This window comes from Dermacentor andersoni, chromosome 7, assembly GCF_023375885.2.
Source record: "Dermacentor andersoni chromosome 7, qqDerAnde1_hic_scaffold, whole genome shotgun sequence".
Lineage (NCBI taxonomy): Eukaryota > Metazoa > Arthropoda > Arachnida > Ixodida > Ixodidae > Dermacentor > Dermacentor andersoni.
Genome location: NC_092820.1, coordinates 137530211 through 137543263, shown reverse-complemented (window position 1 = coordinate 137543263; position 13053 = coordinate 137530211). Strand labels below are relative to the sequence as shown.

The 13053-nt window shown below is 45.9% G+C and overlaps 1 protein-coding gene across 4 annotated transcripts in view; it reads left to right on the top strand.

Moving 5' to 3' along the window:
- Positions 1 to 13053, top strand: part of LOC126533776 (deubiquitinase DESI2-like) — a 42560-nt gene that overhangs the window by 20154 nt on the left and 9353 nt on the right. For all 4 annotated transcript variants that reach the window (XM_050180973.3, XM_055072326.2, XM_055072325.2 and 1 more), the window contains 3 exons: positions 3498 to 3639; positions 4566 to 4682; positions 10054 to 10322. In XM_050180973.3, coding sequence (XP_050036930.1) covers positions 3498 to 3639; positions 4566 to 4682; positions 10054 to 10173 — 379 coding nt within the window. In that variant the 3' untranslated portion in view covers positions 10174 to 10322. The remainder of the gene's footprint in view (positions 1 to 3497; positions 3640 to 4565; positions 4683 to 10053; positions 10323 to 13053) is intronic.

The window sequence follows — 13053 nt, the reverse complement described above, 5'->3', positions numbered from 1 at the left end:
CTCTATCATCAGAGAGAAAATCCGTGTTAGTAACCAGGCCACCAACACTCCACTTTCACTTACCTGTCTATTGACAACTTACGCAGCACCTTCCTTACTTCAACAACAGTTTTGTCTGAACTACCGTATTTACTCGATCATAAGGCACACCCGATTTTCCACTACTGCCATGGCAAGATAAAGAAATAGCAGTTTGTTGTCAGATGTAAAAAGTTGCAGTTTCGCCCGAAAGGTGTAGCATCGGTTGTGATGGCAAGTTAGTAGACAGCTATACGAAGTAAGAATAAGTTTTATCAGTTGTATAACCTTGTAAACATTCGCTTACTAACTGAATTAACAAACATGGTGTCAGCGTACACAAGCAAACGTGAACACGTCACACTCTATGAGCATGGGCACTGGCTGTCAAAATGCTGGTGTGATGTCAAAACGCTGGCTGTCTATCGCATCATCAGTGCAAGAGCAGCGAGAACACAGCATGCACAAAGGTATGAGCCACCTGCAGATCCCTCTCAAGATACGGCACGTGCGACTGCAAAGTACGCACTTGTTGGCAAAGTCGCCGTCACCCCCTGTCCCTCCCGCACTGCCTACCCGCTTTCTTCTTTAATAATATTTCTTTAATATGGCGTGCGAGATTGAGCCGCGATTGTCAGTGCCCCTTGCACCCGGTTGTGAAATGCATAGTTGCTGCCAGACCACAACGTCGCCATCCCCTCGTCTACCTGCCATCCCCCCGCGGCCTTTCGTGTTACGGAAGATGGCACGTTTGCTCTCCGCTTTCTTTCTCCGTGCGTGCCAGGTTGGAGCCGTGATCGTCAGCTTCCATCACATGCCATCACCTACACATACAGCACATAACGCACAGCAACAGTGTTATTGCCCCCTGGACTTTATGCAGAGCATTACAGCGATGGCAAAGATGCAGCTGGAATGCCTATATAATTTCTATCACAATAAAATGTTTGTTGCATTTGAGCGAGAGTTGGGGGGAGGGGGAGGAGGTGTTTAAATGCTACCAATTGCATTTTTGTTTCGTGCTCCATTCTAATGTGCATGTCATGTTCTAGCGAATTTTTAAGGAAGAAAAGTGCCCGTTATGATCAAGTAAATATGGTAGTTGGTTTGTGATTGCTGTAGCGTACAGCCTAAATTTACATACCAGACAAAGAAGAGTCAACTTGACACATGGCTGACCAGCAACTGAAATCTTTATTTGAGGAAGAGGAAATATGATTTCATTTGCTAGCCGGCCATGTGTGTTGTTGCCTCTTATTTGTCCGGTCTGTAAATTTAGGCTGTGCGCTGCAGCAGCCTTCCTTGCTCACCATCCCCCAGTCTCTTCATGTAGAACACGGAACCCTGTGGAGTTGTGGTGTGCCCACAGGTTTAAAGACTTGCGCGTGTGAACAAGAGTACGCAATTGACCATGCATCACTATGTGCCCCTTTATTCTGCTGGTAAAAAAAACACAACTTACTACTAAGTGTTGCTTTGGGGGTACATGTTTCGTGGACAATTATTATTATTATTGTTGTTGTTGTTGTTGTTGTTGTTGTTGTTGTTGTTGTTGTTGTTGTTGTTGTTGTTGTTGTTATGTCTATGTACCAGAGGGGCAGCAAACTAAAATTTATAGCAAATAAAGTATGGTAGACATGAGGGGAACTTGGAAAATGTGTTGTCTTCTTGGAAGTTAGCCTTAACGTATGTTCACTGAACCAGTAGGAGCTAAACAAAGGCCTTTAATGTGTCCAGTAGTCTTATAGAGAAACACAACGTCATGTAAATAAAGGCCAGGTTGATCTGATTGGCTATGTAAATTGCTGCTTGCTGTCACTGCTTTCCGTTACAGCCAAAACGGAGAATATGTTGCGGCTAATTGCTAGGGTGTCCAACCGAAAGAAGGGGTTAGGTGAAGACAACCTCCTTCGGATGTACACCGCGTTCCTCATGAGCCATATTAACTATGTGGCGTCAGCTCTAGTGTGGACAAAAACGGAAAAGACCAAATTAAATACACTCATGCGCAAGAGCATCAAGAAAGTGCTAGGCTTGCCTATTGCCACGAGCTCCGACAGGCTAGATCAACTCGGTATGCACAATAGCATAGACGAGATTATAGAGGCACAGGTCACTGCCCAGGTGGTTAGGCTATCGTCGACCCAAGCTGGCAGGCGAATTCTCGACGAGGTTGGCATGGCTCCTAGGATAATGGAGGACCGGTGTATAACATTGACACGAGAAACGAGGGCGACCTACCTAGTGAGGCCCTTCCTGCGGAACGTACATCCGCAGCATAACGAGGGTAGACGTAAAGCCCGTGCTCGAGCCATATTGAAGAAAGTTAGAGATGACAGAGACTCCGCGGTCTTTGTCGATGCGGCACAGTACGGGAACAAAAGAGTGTTCGCGTTGTCGGTTATAGACGGGCGGGGGGGCTTCGCTCCTCGGCCTCGGTCAGAGCAGCCACCGCGAGTATAGCAGAGCAAATTGCGGTTGCGCTGGCCTTGTGTGACCCAGAGCGTTCCTACATTTACACTGACTCGAGATACGCAATCAGAGCTTTTGAGTCGGGTAACCTCGCACGAGAAGCGGCCTCTATTTTAGAGAAAAGGACTTGCCCCGGTTTTCATTATATCACGTGGTTCCCCGCACACATGGGGACGAACCTTCTCGAGGGCTTCCCAAACCTCAACGAGCTTGCCCACGACCATGCGCGAGAACTTACGCGCCGCGACGGTCTGGAGGCTCCGGAGGGGCAGGAAGGGACTCAGCAGAACGATCCACTCCTCACATTTAATGAAATTACCAAACATTACCAACTTGGTCGGAGAATTTATCCTCTGCCTCACCCGAAACTCAGTAGAGGTCAGTCAGCTACACTTAGAATGCTGCAGACAGGATCTTTCCCGTCGCGGGGATTCCTCAGTAGGATGTACTCGGATGTGGACCCTAGTTGTCCCGACTGCACTGAAACCTTTTGCTCAATGGCTATCCAGAGGGCCCAGGAAAGAGCGGAGCGTCACGGCGTTCTGTCCTTTACGTGGGCGCGGCCAGCGGCTACAATGGTGGCCTCCCGTTAGGAGGTCCTGACAGTAGCTCCTCAGGATTATTTTAAATAAAGTTCGTTGTCTGTCTGTCTGTCTGGAGGTTTCTGCAGCACCATTTTTTTTTTTTTTTTCAGGTAAAATAATTCACACAGTAAACGGTAAACGAGTACTCTTTGGCACACTGCTTTCACTATCTCTCGCATCACTAATTCGCTGTGAAAGGCCAGTTTGAAACCACATTGTTTGCTGTCAAACGCATGATCTCATTACGTTTAACCCTGCCCCTGCAATATAACCTTGCTCAGTGGATCATACTATATGCAACGCTGTTTTGATACCTGAAAATTCTGCTTTAAGCTTAGGAATCTTTACTCATTTGGTGCGTACATAATTGGCATTTCACTTAAGGTTACCTGTTGTATGCATGTATTGTGACAACACGTGCAGGCAGAGCATCCTGGTGGGTCACACAGACTTCAACCAGATGGATGTACGCAAAATTGTCGAGGAGCTGGGCAACGAGTTTCGCGGGGACCGATACCACCTCATGAACAAGAACTGCAACCACTTCTCGGGCGCCCTGACCAAGGTGGCACAACATTCTCTCCTCTTTGGCACACATTGGGATTGATTGATTGATTGATTGATTGATTGATTGATTGATTGATTGATTGATTGATTGATTGATTGATTGATTGATTGATTGATTGATTGATTGTGTACGTCCCTGCACATGCAATTTTGAGGGTTGGGGTGGAGAGTGTTGTGGAAGACGAGGAGTGCTTTGGCAATGTCGTGTGTTTCATATTGCCACATAATTTTTCTCTTTTGTGGAGTTGCTGCTATCAGTTATGTTGTCATGTAGTTATGCACCCGTTAACACGTCGTTCATACATTTGAATGTTGTAGAGTTAGTTATGGAGAGACACTATGTGATCCTGATCTGCTACAGTATTAACTCCTGTTGCCTCTGAAATATATGCACAGAGGCCGTGAATCACATGTTCTGAAGGTGCAGGACTCTGCATAAAGTAGCAACTGCCAAAGATGCATGATAGTGCAGTGGTTAGTGTGTCTAGCTCCTAACAGCACATTGCCACAGGGACACGAGGTTGAATCCCAGTGGCAGTTAGAGTGGCTGCCAAAGTTTTGCTTTTCCTTTTTCACTGTATAGCAAATCCAATGCTGAGGTCGCCAAGTCTAAGTGGCAGTATGGTGATGATGCCGGCCGTTGTCAGCGCAGTGGAAGAAACAGACGGGCAGATAGACACAGAAGGCTTACTTTTGAGCTCTTAATTGCTGTTGCTGCAATAAACAAACAAACAAAGCAGTCAAATTCTGTGGCGCTGCCTGCCCGGCCATGTATGTTGGCAACAGTAGCAAGTTCTCTCCCTTTCACATCTCGTTTCGTGGCTGCTACTTGTAACCAGTGTTCGCAGACGCAATATGGTGGTGAACACCGGCATGCTTGCATTGGAGTGTCAACTGAGCGCAGATGTGGTTCCCTCCCTACAGATCTTGTGCGGAGAGGAGATCCCGGGCTGGGTGAACCGACTGGCCTACTTCAGTTCTTGCGTGCCTTTCCTACAGCGCTGCCTGCCCCGAGAGTGGCTGACGCCCATCGCACTCCAGGCTAGCTCCCCTTCCCTCTGAGTCACACATTAAATGCACCCCATTGTGCCCAGGGGGCGCTGCTTTCCATGCACTCCTCTTTCTGCCTCGCTCTGTGCCTGTGTGCATGTGTGTGTAGTGGTTTCTACTCGTTTAGTTTTGGATGTGTGCAAAGCGTGATACAGATGTGGAGAGCACTTGAAGTGGCTTCCTCCTCTGTAGAATGACTAGCCAAACAGGAACTTCGTAAGTTGCCTGTGTAATCAATTAGTCACTATGCAGGCTGTGGGAGTGGGCAGGGTGTAGAGTAACATGAAATGAGGAATATAATTTGATGAACACAGACACTAGACGCTGACGAATCAGTACCTGTGTTTGTCAGTCTTTAATTCTTGTTTCAGGTTCTACTGTACCGCATGCACAAAATGTCTGCTCAAGTTATTTTTTTTTCTATTAATTTTGGCAGATGGCATAAAGAATGCCATGTCATTCACTGTCGCTGTGGCATGCATACGTGCCAACCTGTGCACGTAATAATTAGTTAAGTTTAGTGGAAAGCTAAATACAGTAGAGACTGAAAATCAATGCGCTGTACAGTAGAACCACGTTCATGCGTTTGGACAAGAACATGCTAACCGGGAAAAAATGTACAATCCAAGTTCACTAAAAGATTCTGCAGGCTCAACGGTAGTTGGCGTCTACGTAATGCGAAGCGTTGTGCGAGCAGCACGAGACGGCGATGCACGGTGAGCCGATAGGGCCCGAGATGCGCATTGTTTCTGTTGCTTCGGCAAGCTTTCATTTGCACTCCTTGAATTCGTCCTGGGTCAGTAGCTTCTGTCAGGAAGTTTGACTGCCCACTCGGCAAGAATCGTTGCGGCACGAGACACTGACGTGTGTCAAGCTGTTGGAGCTTGAATGACCCGAGATGCGCTTTGCCACTTTTCTATTGTGTAATATTGTAAGACGGCGACGGGAAACAAAATCAAGCTGGTGGGCAGCGCTGGAATACAATGCCTCCAGGTCAAAACATGACGCTCACTTTACACTGCTTCTAGCAGAGAATGGTGGCACGTTTGGGTTATCACCTAATAAAAGCGTGCAGTATGCTATGAACAGCACTACCCCACACGTGCTATGACACAGGTATAGATGCCTATTGCCATAGGGTTGGCGGCAATAGCATGCAATAACTAGGAATGTGATTGCAACAGTCCGGGAACAGATTTACTGGTATGAGAAGAGGAAACCAAGACCTTGCCGCAGTGGCGTAGCAACAGGGATGGCCGGGGGGCCGTGGGCCCCAGGTGCAAGGGCCAGTGGGGGGGGGGGTGTCATATACGTTTGAAGACACCCCTCTTTCCGCCCGCTAGACCCGGGGGGCGGGGGGGGGGGGGGGGGGGGGGGGTGACAGAAGACCTATGGGCCCCGGGTGCCAGACGACCTAGCTACGCACGCCACTGCCTTGCTGGCATTTTGACGTGGCACAAGTGGGCGAGTACCACGGGGAAGCTGTCGGGAGTGCCTGCTGCTTGCTCTCAATCGCGCGTGCCTCGTGCCTTGTTCATGTGGTATCTAGAGGCGAGAAAATGTATCTTATGATTGAAGGTTGGCGATCTACGAAAGCTTGGTTCCAAGAGATTATGTTTTCAGGGAACATATTAACAGGTAAAAAAAAAAGAGCAACTGTGCTTGGTCATCTTTTGTGTTCTCGATAACGAACGTTGGTGCCTGGAAATCACACTAAGTGCGATTGTATCAACGAGGTTCTACTCTATCTAGATAACTGACTTTTCAGACACTTTGCTGGTCCGATTTCGCCACCTTCATGAACACATCTGAATAAGCTTACTCGAAGTATTACCTCCGCGATTGGGCACCACGTGCCGCCCGATTTTGGAGGCCGTAGGGGCAGCACAGGTATTATCGCCGTTTGATTCGTTGTATGCCCATATTGCAATCCTGTGCTGCTACATGCTTGGACACCATTAAAGCTTTCCTGAACAGAATCTATATTCCATAAAACTTGGCAAAACACTGGTGAAATTGTAGAGCGAGCCCATATTCATACATTTTTTTTTTTTAATTCGGGAGAGTTAGCCGGTATTGGCACAGTTTCCTCTCTTTGTGTTTTGCAGCACACGCATTTTCCTTTTGCAATTACATGTTGCCACAGTATTGTGGATCGCTGACAACAGTGCCTGATACAGCTAACAGTGAAAAAAAAAAGTCTGCAATCCTGCATTGAATCAATGAAATACTCGTTAATTTTTGCCTGTGGACAAAAGACAAGCAGCTTTGAGTTGACTAGTGGAAACCTCCCTAGGAAGACTCCTAGTGTCTATTTATTTATTTATTGAAACATACCTTAACAGGCCCCTGGAGGCATTGTGTAAGGGGGGAGAGTACACTCAAAGATTATACAATAATTAGAATACATATGTGAATACATATACAAAAAATACAGTGTAAGAAATGCGCCAACATGCAGTAATGTGGTGTTAAAAATCATACAAAAGACAAACCGAATGCTTTTGAATGCGAGAGGTCAGTGAACAAGAAACTTTCACAAAGTAAAATATAACCAATAGAATTACAGAGCAAGCGGGACAATATTTGGCTATAACAAAACCGTACCTAATTAAGAGATAGCAGCACAATAATAACGGTGCAGAAGCCTGCATAGATAACCATAACCGAGCAAACAGAAATGTAGGGTGCATCAAATCATTTTGCCAGTAAAGAATGTCAATGAATGTTGGCCAAACGCGCATGTTATCACTGATGTTTACTTTTACACTGACTTCTGCAATCTGCCAACATATGTGCACGAGAGTTGTGTAGGATATCTACACTTGCCTTTTTTTTCCTCTGTGCTTTCCACAAAACCCTTGAGGATGTGTGAATCCTCAGAGTTATTACAGCTCGACAGTCTATTTTGGCTCAAGCACATTGCCAAGAGCATGATTTGCCGATGAAGAGTGGTTGTATGAGCTTGATGGTATTCATCTTCAAATTGTTGTGGTATACACGCAGACAGAAACTCAAGGTACAGAAGGTAGAGCTGCCTGTTTCATGTACTTTCTGTGTGCATGTCCTCGTGCTTGTGCAAACTTTATAAAATTCATGTGCATACAGTTGTAATGTAGGCTTCTTGTCAAGCTACTGGGAAGCATTCCCAAGCACTTGAGACAGAAGACACTGTCAGCGTCCGAAAGTGTCACAACTGGCCCCGTTGACAAACACACAATGTATTTTCAGTATCTATTCAAATTGGCCATTCCCCGTTTTATTCACATTGGTGCTTATTTTTCTTGGTTTTCCACAATACAAGCCACAGCTCAGCCTTTCTGCAATTTGCTACCCTTTAATTGAGTGTATAAGTTATAGAAAAATCTCCACTCGTCATTTTGGAGGAGCTACCTGAATGTTCAAGCAAGGGCTTGAATCGTGCAAATGAAAATGGCCCATATGGAAGCGTAATGCTGTGCATAATATCGCAGCAGAGGTTGTGACACGTGAAGGTGAATCTGTGCCCTTGACAACGAATTCTGCTGTGGAGCAAGTTCATCTGAAATGACTAGTTGAAACTGAATTCTGTTTCCCAGATTAAAAAAAAAAAAAATGCTCCAGGTCAGCCAGTGAAATTCACCTTTTCCATGGCTCTGTTCTCGTGACTCACCCCTGTGTAACACGAAAAGCCACTTGCATGAAACATTTGACCCACAGGCATACTTCAAAGGCTTTGCATCAGTGATAGCAAGTTGCCAAGTAATGGACAAGTGACACTCGAGCGAAAGCTTTGATGTGTGGCACTCGGCAATTTTTGTTGCAGCAGTTTATTCTCATTTGGGTGAAGCTTCTTTACTGTCAGTAAACGTTAGGTTAAACTGCTTTGTGCAAACAGCCCCAGGTCTTTTATGCCACGTGACGATTCTGTATGTTGAAGGGGACGGATTTCTTTAGCTTCTTTGTGTTGTCACATCTGTGATCATACATTCACCTTTAATGTTGAACACTCAGTTGACGATTGTAGCTCAGTAGCAACTCAGCAACTCTCCGTGTAGCCCAGTGGCTATGGTGTTGTGCTGCTGAGTTCAAGGTCATGGGTTCAATCCCAGACGCAGTGGTCGCATTTCGATGGGGGTGAAATGCAAAAACAGTCATATATTTAGATTTAGGTGCATATTAAAGCACCCCCATTAGTGAAAATTTATCTGGAGTCCCCCCCCCCCCCCCCCTACTATGGGCTTGCCTCACAATCAAATCGTGCCTTCAAGACACACAACCTCACAATTTAGCTCACCGGCATGCCGTGTGCAAAGTGTTGACAGAGTAAATATTTTTTTCTCTTTTTTTCTTTTTCTTTTTCAAGTATTGTGGAATGCGCATATTTTCTATCCAACTGCTTCTCCATTGACTCCCACGTGCAGCAACATTGCCAAACAAGGTTGGGATAACAAGGTTGCCAAAACATGGCACCATGTGTAATGGCACAAGGGGGGAAAGAAGAACTGCTGTAAATGTGTCATAGATGTACGAAGGCACGACACTTCAACTGTCTGCATGCGCTCTATGCGACTTGGAAAGAATCAGTGTGGCAGTCGTTGCTGTCGCACGGAAATTTTCACATTGATGTGTATTTGAAGTTCTGAATCTTTTGTAAACTTCATTCGGCGTTCATCCTGCAAACAGAAAAAGCATAGGGAATAGTGCAGACAGCATGGGAGTGGTGACGGGGACACAGCGGTGACAGTCGGTGCTAGGCTGCATGCTTTCCTCCATATTGTGGCCTCTTCTTTGGATTTTTCAAGATTATGGCTCACCAATAATAGCTCAGCTTTGTGTATTTCGCTCTATACTCTGTTCCATACGTGGCAGGAAATGCTACACACTTTCCTCGCTGCTTGCATTCGTGAGCATGGAGTTGTGCTTCATGTATGAAAGAAAGATGCAGGCCTGTGTCGTGTAATTCTACGTAACATTAAGTCTCACACTTTTATGCTGCAAAATATGATGTAATTATTACATTGAAGTTGTTGCAAATATGAACTTGTTTATCATTGAATGTGCAGAGCAACGCATTTTTGCAATTGGTAATTAAAATGCACCATTTGCGCTTGCAACTAACACATGGTATATTGCACACTGGAAACACAAACAGTACACAAATAGTGCATGATTTAACTTAACCATACGACCGCAAGTTGTAATTTATTTCGTAGAAGGCATCGCAGATAGAAAACAACTGCATTGGGAAATGCGGGGAGCGGGACTTCCATGACTGCACCCCTTGCATAGCTTCCACAGCCTCGAATGCCGACTATGAGATGCAACGTACGCTTGGTGTTCACTGCGGCGCTTCTGCAACCTGTCCTGCTTGCTTGCACAGGCCAGCATCCAGGAGGGCAGCACCTCCAGGGTCCACAGTCCCTCGTCGGCCCACTCTCCATCACCGCCGCCAGCGCCGAATCCCACACGGTCGTCGCAAAAGCGCGTGCCCCGGATCTGACACGTGGCCCCCGAATCAAGAAAAACGGCGCGACCCACACCTTCCCTCGGGCCCTTGCATCCAGCCCCACTGTCGCGAAGCATGGTGCTACTGCCGTTGGTCGTCCATCATTGAGATGTGGGCGGGGCATGGCTGTGACTCTTGCCGTGGTGAGCGGTGCTTCTTCTTCTTCTTTGTCACTCGCCTGCAATGTTGCCATCTTTTTTTTCGAGCATGTCGCTAAACTGAAGCAAGAAAGTCGCTAAAGTTTTGCTAAATTTTGCTCCAACGTTGCCTAAATTGTCGCTAAAACTGTACAGTGATTTCAATATAATGTGCACATTTTTGTAACACTATAATATAAGCTCATATGGCATACGCCTCTACCAAAACATTTCGCGCTCTCCGAGTGACCGTGCAGGTGAGGAATAAACAGGAAATGCTTTAGCACAATGTAGAAGAATTAATTAATCATGCATTTAGAAAACTGCACGATGGCACCCGAAATCCTGCGCTTACCTTCAGATTTTACGATGAAAAACTTAGCACGCTTCAAAATATAACGGGTCACCTGATTTTCCCATCAGAAAGATGCACTTGGTCCACATTATGCCTTCAAACTTTCTAGCTTTAGGCGCTTGTGAAAGGAGAAATAAATTATGCGACACAATCTTGCTCATGGTAGCACGGTGATGCAAATTACGTGACGTATATACAGGTTGAATGCTACATTGCTGCGCCTTGATCTACCTGAACATTCCATGCCATACTGATTTGGTCCGAGAACCGTGAGAAAAGGAAGCAGTGCATTGATTCCTGTGAATAATCCGAGCCACTCCCATACGCTCGTCTTTCTACAGTTCAAATGTCCTAATGCTGCCTTCTAAGCCACGCAACAAAATTTATCGTAATAAGTCTTGATATTTTCATTTACTACTACTCTTGCAAACGACTGCCAATCGAACTTATCTAGTGAAACTGCAGCATCCATAGCGTTAAAACCATTTCTAATTCTTTCATCCCCAAAGAATGAAAAAATTTGCCTTTTGTGAGTACAATTTGAAAGCCTCTTTACCTCGGTGCAACTAACCAGCGTATGGCTTCCGTAAGTGCAGACCACTGTTGCGTCATCATGGTCACAGAGTCGACATGCCATGCAACTAATCTTGACTGCCTTTTCCTAGCTTTTAAACAATAAAGCATGTTCTGGAAAGTCAATCTTGAAGCAACTTTCGTAACATTGTAGTCACTAAAATGTCGGCAATTGTTTGTCATGTCTATAGAAAGTCGCTGGTCATGAAAGAAAGGAAAGTTTCTCTAAATAGACCAATAAGTCGCTAGATCTAGCGACAAAATTGCTAAATGACTACCGTAAAAACCGGAATATAGGTCGAACTTTTTTTCAAAAAACCATTGCGAAAAGTCGACCCTCGACTTATATACCGGACATTGGCGGAAAAACTACGGAAGTCTTGCAACAATGAGCGGATGAAGTAAACAGCCGCCTTCGCCATCGCCATCATCAGCAGCGCGGCGTTAGTTCTTTATTCTATGGCGTGGCGACATTGTGGCACCGGCATTTTGCGTTTCCACTGTCGCAAAGTTATATTAATTAAAGGCTGCATTTTCATTTTGTTTCAAAATGAGCGGAAGCCGACGTCAATTCACCGTCGCCTTCATGAAAAAGGCGATTGAGTACGCGGAAGCCCACGGCAACCTGGCAGCACAGCGCGAACTTGGAGTATCCGAAAATAGCATTCAGTAGTGGCGGAGGTAAAAGCAACGTATTACAACTTGCAGCAACCAAAAGAAAACGTCGTTTCGTGGCCGGATCGCAGCGGACTGCAGAACTGAAAGGCAAGGTTGCGGAGTCCGTCCGAGAGCTGCGTGTAAGATCGCTGCCTGTGGTCGAATGCATTCGTTTGAAAGCGGTAGAGATCGCACGCGCCTATGGACTGGACAGCGAGAAGCACTCGTCATCCGACTCTGTTCAAACGTGTTGCTCTGATTCGGAGTAGCGCTTGCGGACTTCGTGCCCTTCTGTGTACTGTACACCCGACGAATTTTTAACAGTATCGCGCGACCGTCGACCCGCGTATTTGTCAGCACCTTTTATCATCACGGCACGGAGCGGCGAAATAGCGAAAGTAAGGGCATGTGTACACATGCGCGTATCTCGTTTGTTTCGCTGCTCATCGCCGTTAATACGGTGTTGACAAGCACGCGGGTCGATGGTCGCGCGATATCGCTAAAAACATGGCCAGGTGCACATGCGAGCAGCATTTAAATAAATACTGTCACCATTGTGCAACCCGCTGAGTCGCATTTGTTTATAGGTAAGGGTGTCATGTCTTTCGGTACTTTTGCCACTGAAAAAGATTTTTTTTCATTTTTAGAATTCGTTAGTTGGGGGATCGACCTATATTCCGGTCCGACTTATAGTCCGGTTTTTACGGTATACTGCACACCTGTAGTGTCCTGTTTGTGTTGGCCTCAGCAATCTCTGCCACAGACTGCTGCCACGATGATCGCCACAGACTGGTGGCGATCATCAAATGTTGGCAGCAGGTGAAATTGTCAACATATGTGCTATTCTTGAAAAAATTCGTGCATTAAAGCTTCGTTTTTGAGTTACCACAGTGGCGATGAGGGTGTCCATCAACTTATCATGCACCCGTGCCTGTCGACATTAGGCAGTACAAAACCAAAGGTCTAAATTGAGTGATTTTGGAGGGAATATACAGGAACACAAAATGGAAATCTTAAATCAGTCTAAAATGGCAGACTATTCTTTGAAAACTTCATTAGCATTTCTTTGGCGGAAAAGGGTTGTTTTGTAGGCGGTCGTTTTCTTTGAGTTGCACATTCAAGCCTGGGGTGATGCATGTGTCTAGGCAATTT